The sequence below is a fragment of the Crinia signifera genome, chromosome 8, assembly GCF_055691185.1.
Source record: "Crinia signifera chromosome 8, ASM5569118v1, whole genome shotgun sequence".
Classification (NCBI taxonomy): Eukaryota; Metazoa; Chordata; class Amphibia; order Anura; family Myobatrachidae; genus Crinia; species Crinia signifera.
Window position 1 is genome coordinate 145,611,059 of NC_139224.1, and position 7,735 is coordinate 145,618,793.

Sequence of the window (7,735 nt, forward strand, 5' to 3'; positions counted from 1 at the left end):
ATACAAGCGTGTACTTCCGGGTGGTTTCCTAGCAACGACTAATAACTGCAAAGCAGGAGAACTTGGAACTAGATCGGGATTCTTGGAATCCAGTGTCATGACTCGGGCTGGTAACCTGTGTCTGAGCTCCACGGGGGCGGTGGTGGCACTGGCGACCTCCAGCGATGAGCGACACCGGGCAGAGTACATCATTGACGGGTAAGTAGCACATACAGTGCCCGGTTATTCCAAGGAAGCTTCCCTGTCGCAGACTGACTGATACCGTAGCATTATGTTACCAGCAGTCCCTGGTTTTACGGATATGTAAATAGCTGCCGTTCCATCAAGCATTGCCGTGTGTTATTCTATTATCTCTGTGGCATACTCTTGGTAATTACCATCTCTTTTGGCTTCTTTCCATAGGCTGCTATTAATGATTGAGGTTCTGCTGCCTTTCTATGGTGTCATGGCAACCACAGTCGCATGGCACATGATGTAGTGAGCAGAGAGGCTCCAGAATGCCTCTCTGAGATCTGTTTGCTCCGTCTACTGTAAAAATTCACCATTAACCTCTATCTTCACTTGACAACCTGTAAACTGTGTGTCACTGATATATTTGGCTCCCTACGAGAGATTACAGCTGATGAATCTAAACTGCACTGAAGGTCGACACATGCAAAAGGTTGAATGGCTTTAAGTCGACAGGGTCATTAGGTTGACACAAGCATAAGGTCGACAGTCAAAAGGTCAACATGCTGTGTTTTTTTAGCGGACATGTGCGACACAGTATTTCATGCCCTACCATCCACTAGGGCAGGCATGTGCAAACTATGGCTCTCCAGCTGTTGTGAAACTACACATCCCTGCATACCTTGCAATAGTTTTAGCATTCCCTAATAGCTAAACTGTGGCAAGGCATGATGGGACTTGTAGTTTCACAACAGCTGGAGGGCCATAGCTTGGACATGCCTGCACTAGGGCATGGTGGGAGAATAGAATAGTGTGTCGAGCATAGTGAGGCACTGTGCCTGAAGCATGGCGAGCGGACGCAGTGCACCGATACGGTGTCCATGTTGACAATCGGGACAAAAAACGTAATTAACCCATGTCGACCTAATGCTGGTGTCAACCTAATTACCCAGTCGACCAAAAGTCATGTCGACCTCTAGCATGTGTCGACCTAAGACCCCTCGACCTTCAGTGGTTGAATTAATGCATGTTGACCTATTGATCCACCCTCAACATAATAGACACCCATCGAAGCATTAAATTGTGTTGTCGACCCCCTCGTTGGCTGTGTGCATCCATTACTAGTGAGTATGAACAGTTTCCTGTAGGTGTGTAGGGTGCAATACACATGCTGGGCTACAGTACACATGCAGTGTCCCTGGTAATAGCATTACAGTGTTGGAAAGTGTGATATGACCAGCACTGTATCCCATGTGTTGGTCTCAAAGCAATTTAACATGATATAACCCAGATTTATAATATCAGATACAGCAAAAAATGTAAATGCACAGTATATAAAAATAATGAGTTACCAGTCTGTCAAAAGGATGGAACAACATAATAGTAATGTCAGCTGCAGTGTGCATACCTGAAAAGACTAATACTTTAATTGCCTTGTCGGGTGCCATCTAGTGGTCACTGGCGCACACATCGCTTGAATTCCCCCCCATGTAGGTGAGGAGCTGCGTTAGCCTTTAATATATTATAGGATTTTTTCCTTTGTTTCCATGAAAGAGAAATGATAGTATTCTGCAGTATAGCACTTGGACATGTGCCGATGAGGTTTAATGACATTTTACATCTCTTTCTAGAAATCCGGAGACTTTCTGGACAACGACTGGAATGTTCCCTCAGGAATTCATCATCAGCATGAGCAGCTTACAAAAGATTGGCAAAATCTCCTTGGAGAGCTCCTTAAGTAAATGACACCACACAGTTAAGCTAAACCCTGTCTTCCTAGTATCATGCTCCCTGTCCCTGCATGCACTGCTGCAGCACCTCAGTGTAATGAATAGTGAGTGATAACAAGGCCTAGATTGATACAGCGTAGCGATGAAGGCAGAACTGGAATGTATTGCTATTTATATAGTAATATGATATAAGAGCTCTACATAGATATTTTGTCATGAATCGTGCTTCTATTGTGATAACGGTTATCACCTATTATACAGAACCACAGACTTGGGCAAGTGGTGGGTATTCATTGATGGGACTACAAGTTCCTTTCTGCCTTGCCACACAAACATTAAAGCTACCAGTGGTTCTTCAGGTGTGTTGTAACTACAAGTCTTGGATTGATCAGTTGATGACGTCTTCCCTTTGATACAGTATTTGAATATGCACATACAATACATTATGCCTTTTACACTGAGTATTATGAAGTTCTCTGATGTGTTATTGTCTCTAATTCTTTCCACTAGTTAGAACCTTGCGAATTGAAACCAGCACATCCAAAGATCCAGTTAACTTTGAGCATTGCGTGGAAAGAGGTAACTACACAAAACCTGAATATTCTGAAAAACACGGTTTTTGGAATATTTTGGTTTATGGATATACGAATTCGGGATACTGTACCTGTACTCTATTCTTTCCCTTGTACCCTTCATTCCCTGGTTATGGTTTTACTTTTATTGTTGTGCATTGTGTAGATGCCTGTGAATATGCTTCAAAACTATTTTCAGAAATTTGGCCTTATACTGCGAGCAATCCTCAAAATATCCGCTAAAAATACCAGCATCGCTCACAGCGACTGTCGTTACAGTATACATAAATGCAGCCGAGTCAATTCATTGAAGTTTAGTTATATATTGCACTCAAGAAAAGAACAGTTGCTGGGAGAGGCGCTGACCTTTTTTATGTATATTTTTAGGATATCTCACAGCAACGTTGGCACTCCGAGTAATAAAAAAAAAAGGTCTGCTAAATTTTGACAAATTCCCTTGGCACTCAAAGGGTTAATATTAGGGTTGCATGACTTATTACTAAGGTATCACATGTTTGACTACAAAGTACATGAAATGTGATGTCTGTTGTTTGCAGATCTGGAGCACGTGGAAGGACAGTTCCAAAAGGAGGAGATAGCTGTAAGTGTGAAGCTTGGCACAGTATGTATTTGTCCTAGGGGCATAAACCACGGGCTGATTTGTAAAGTTCTGCCACAGTAGAACTCCTCCATACAATTGGTGGGGTTTTGGTAGCTCTAGAATAAGTACTAGAGACTTGTGGGTTCCCCATCAGGGCATTACTTTAATTCACAGCAAACTTAGGTCATTAGGTGGATGTAGCGCTGATATTTACACTCAGTAACCTACTTGATCACAGCTGCTGCACAATCACCAAGGTACCTAAAGCTCCGTACACACGGAGTAATTTGGTCTCTGAGCGATTTTGACTTATCGCTCAGCGACCAAATCGCTGCATGTCCAGTTTTCATCGGCAACCAGCGATGGTCGCTGCTTAAAACGGAGTCACTGCAGGAGAAAGCTGTTGGTCACAGGAGCATGCTTCTCCAACCAGTGACCAGTATTGGGCTGAGACCATATCCCCGGCGATATAGGCTGAAATCGCTTTGTGTGTACGGGGCTTTAGCAATACCAATCGCAGTTAGGATTTATTCTGGCATGGCAACAAAAATGTAGACCTATCGCGACTATCTGAGCCTGCATCTGTGTTCTGGTATTCAGAAAACCTGGCACCAGAGTCTCGGTTCCCGCATCCATGTTAGGTGACAATACATCAAAGGATCTGTGACAGGTGCTGCAGGTGTGTGATTTCTATGGCTGCTGGTGGGCCTCCTAATCCCTTTCCAGGTGGCAGAAGCATTAACATATGTTGTCACAGTAGATGCATACAGGGTTCAACATTACAGGCCAAATGTAATAGGGTGAGAGATTTTGGGAGAGTTTTCACTTTTTTTTAAAGCAGCAATCTACAGTCTCTCATTCAGTGCTGAGGCTCAACAGACCACACCCACTGGCGAGCGGACGCTACATCTGACACGTCCCAGTTTCCTGTCGGCGTGGGGCGGGAACCCTGACTGTCTCCGCTTCAGGGAGACGGGAAGGGTTAGGGGGGGAGAAGGGGGGAGGGGGACCGCGTTGGTGACCGGCAACGGGGACCCGGGGGATCTCCGTTGTAAGGGAACGGGGACCCAGGGGGAGCTCCGTTGTAAGGGGACGCACGGTTGAGGCTGGTGAATCTACCGCCAGCTCCTGCAAGGAAGAGGGATGCTCCATTTGTACCTGTTTTTTTAGTGTACATGATTGTCGCTTTAAAAAAAGTGGGAAAACGCTCCCAAAATCTCCCAGTTTCTGATTCTCACACCTTATTATATTTGGCCCTACATCTCCGAATCGGGGCATTAATCCATTCCACAAGTTTGTTACTACCGTTGTGTATAGATATGTGTAATGTTCTAATTATATGTATACATCTTTATAACTTTTTATTGTCCATTATTATGTCTCATCCCCAGCTCCCTGGAGTACAAGCGGTTCACTTGCGCTTTGTGATCCAGTCTGCATATGATCACTTTGTGGCAGTGCGCAGTGTGTTTGCTGAAGGTGTCATGTAAATCACACCATCACCTCTGGGAGCTCTTATTAGTCTCCAGAGGAACTGAAAATGACTGAAGTAATGAAACTGCAAGAGGGAAAGACATCCGCAGCTACCAGATTTATATGTGTTATCTACATGTAATTATTTTCTAATATGTATTTATTTTATATACATTTTTTTTTTACTAAAAATTCACAGTCTGTCCTTTCTCCATTATATTATTATTAGTTTCATCCAAGAAGAATATCACAAGCAGCCATACAGTGTACATCCAGACATGGATCTGAAAAATGGTTGTGCAGTTCTTTGGCTTAGCCAGGAGGTGGCAGTGTTGTTATCTTTCTTTATGACACACATACATATAATAGATGGTGAGAACACCAGGCTTCTAGCGGGTAGGGATGGCCATCGTTGCCATTGCCATCAATGGCAATTCGGCAACTGGCCATCGATTGTGCTTAACTATGCAATGGATGACCATCGATATTTTTACATATCGATGGTCATCCATTGTGTTTGATTGATTGGCCTGTGGGCCATTTAAAACACGGGGGTGGGGCTTCGCGGGTGTCAGGGGCGGAGCTATGCTCCATGTCCCAGCACTTTGGGGGGAAAAAAAAAAGCAAAACATCGTTTTGCTATTCCATCGATGGAGGGAAACCATTTGGTACTCCCCCATCAATGGCAAAATTATTCAACATCGGCCATGAACCATCGATGATTTCGAATCATTGATGGTCGATGGCCATCCCTACTAGCGGGCTTATTTTAATTGTGTTTCCCAACCACGATCCACAAGTCACACTAACAGTCCATGTCTTAAGGATAGCCCTACTTGAGCACAGGTGACTTAATCAGTACATCAGCTATTTTGATTTAACTGCCTGTGCTCAATCATGAATATCACTAAAACCTGGAATGTTAGTGGTAAATTTACTAAGATGGGAGTTCTTTTGAAGATGGGAAGTTGCCCATAGCAACCATTCAGATATGTTATCGTCTAGAGGTTGCTAAATAAATAAGAAGTAGAATCTGAATGGTTTCTATTTGCAACATACCATCTTTAGAAGTGCAGGGGCAAGGGGATAGAGGAAGGGTACAAGAGCAGGATATAACTATGACCACATGACGTCATGACATCACATGGACCCGCCCACACAAGTCCCTTTGCTGTTCTTTGACAGGATAAAAAAAAAATGTGGACACACAAAATGGTTTCAGACACTGTATGTGGGCAGTCAGCCTCCAATGCCTGCTTCCCCTGCATCTAGTTCAGGCTGCTGCACACTGCTGACAGAAATTGTGATGCTCCTCCAAGAATTCCCTGAGGCCATGTCTGCAGTCAGTGAGGACTGAGATGAACAGATGAGCCATCCCCTCTCATATCACAGGCTATCACTAAGGGATGTGAAAAGCAGGAACTCGCAATGTGAACTGCTGGCACTGTGGCATATTGTTACCTGGGGCCACTACAATGTAGCATAATGTGAACAGGGGCAGTAGCGCACGCAGGGGGGGTTTCTGAGTACCCAGAAACCCCCCCCAGAAGTCTAAGGGTCCTCAGCTGAAAGCAGAGGGTCCCCTCTTTCCATGGGTATAAGAATTGTAAAAATCGGCCCTTGGGAACCGGAGATTTCTGACTTCAAATCAGTGGTCCCCATCCAAACCTGTTAATTGTTATTCCCAGTCAGATATTTCAGGTTCTGTCTGACTTAGAGTTTTTTTGAGGATACATTCCAAAAGCTGTGACTCTTCCCCTGTGAGGGACACTAGTAGCTTGTCTCTACTTTTTCCAGAACCAGAGATATCAGCCTTCCAGCAGCTGGTTACTGCTCCAGCTCCACACACCTAATATGTAGTATTATATACTCATTGGCAGATTGCTCTGCCTCCTGAAGTATGATCACCTAGTCCCCAATACCATTAAAATCTAAGAAATATATTTCCAGGAACTGGAGATATCTGCAGTCAAGCAAGCTGTCCTCCCACCAGAAAATTATGAATAATGAGCCCACTCAACTATACACCCCTCCTCTGCATATTAAACCTCCTCTACCACCCTGGAAGTTATGTATCAGGGCCCCTTCATTCAGCCCAATGCCCCCATCTCCCACCATCTGTGCAGTAAAGGGGTAATTAGTGGAAATTACTGATCCAGGCCCTACATGCTGAGCGGTTGATATAATACCCCCTATCACCCGCAGGACATCAAAGCTTCCCCCACCCCTACCGCTGGAGGATCGGTAGGGGCCCCAATACATTGCTATGCCCTGGGGTCTTGCACTGCTGTTGACACCCCTGTATGTATATTTGTATGTGTGTGTGTATATATTATTATTATTTAATTTATATACATTTGGTCTATCTATAATACTTTAACTGACCCGGCATATACTTGGTCACCTAAGCGTCCATCTCCATGCTTTGCTCCGCCCCTCTGGAAACCCCCTTCTGAAAATCCTGCGTTTGCCACTGAACAGGGGGCACTACAATATGACATAATGTGAACAGGGCACACTACAATATGACATAATGTGAACAGGGGGTACTACATTGTGCCATAATGTTACCTGGGGGCATTATAATGTGGCATGTTGTGAATGGGTGCACTAGGGGGCAGATGTATGAAGTAGTGATAATGGAGAAGTGAGCCAGAGGAGATGTGACCCATGGCAACCAATCAGCTGCTCTGTATCATTTTATATCATGCAAATTATATATGTTACATCTCTGGCTGCCATGGGCCACTTCTCCTCTGGCTCACTTCTCCTCTCATCACTGCTTCATACATCTACCCCTATGTGACTTAGGGCCAAATTCAGACCTGTTAGCAAGGCTGCAATTTTTGCAGATGGACAAAACCATGCTGCACTGCAGTTGGGCAGATGTAACATGTGCAGAGAGAGTTCGATTTGGGGGATTTTTTTTGCTTCTGTGCAGAGTAAATACTGGCTGCTTTATTCTTTCATTGCAGTTTAGATTTAATAGCATATACAGGTTGAGTATCCCCTATCCGAAATGCTCGGGACCACAAGCATTCCGTATAGGGGAATTTTTCGGTTTTTGGAATATATTTTTTAAAGCATACTTACCTGTCCCCTGATGGTGTCCGGTGGTCCCTCGGCGTCCACAGCAGGCCTCCGGCATTTTCTCCAGGGTCTCCAGCGGTCCCAGGAATGCATTGCGCGAG

The 7,735-nt window shown here is 44.5% G+C and overlaps 1 protein-coding gene across 1 annotated transcript; it reads left to right on the plus strand.

Annotated features, from left to right (window-relative positions):
* The first annotated feature begins 1 nt into the window (after position 1).
* On the plus strand, positions 2-4,935 carry IFT25 (intraflagellar transport 25). The gene is made up of 5 exons (XM_083157344.1): positions 2-198; positions 1,800-1,906; positions 2,409-2,477; positions 3,028-3,071; positions 4,463-4,935. The coding sequence occupies exons 1-5, from the start codon at positions 98-100 to the stop codon at positions 4,559-4,561; spliced, it is 420 nt and encodes a 139-aa protein (XP_083013470.1). The 5' UTR covers positions 2-97; the 3' UTR covers positions 4,562-4,935.
* Positions 4,936-7,735: the final 2,800 nt, after the last annotated feature.

Bases quoted from the DNA above. Each gene is read 5' to 3' on its own strand.
- IFT25 (XM_083157344.1), top strand. From the start codon at position 98: ATGACTCGGGCTGGTAACCTGTGTCTGAGCTCCACGGGGGCGGTGGTG. The intron at 1,907-2,408 runs GTAAATGACACC...TCTTTCCACTAG, and splicing joins CTCCTTGGAGAGCTCCTTAA to TTAGAACCTTGCGAATTGAA. The intron at 2,478-3,027 runs GTAACTACACAA...TGTTGTTTGCAG, and splicing joins TGAGCATTGCGTGGAAAGAG to ATCTGGAGCACGTGGAAGGA.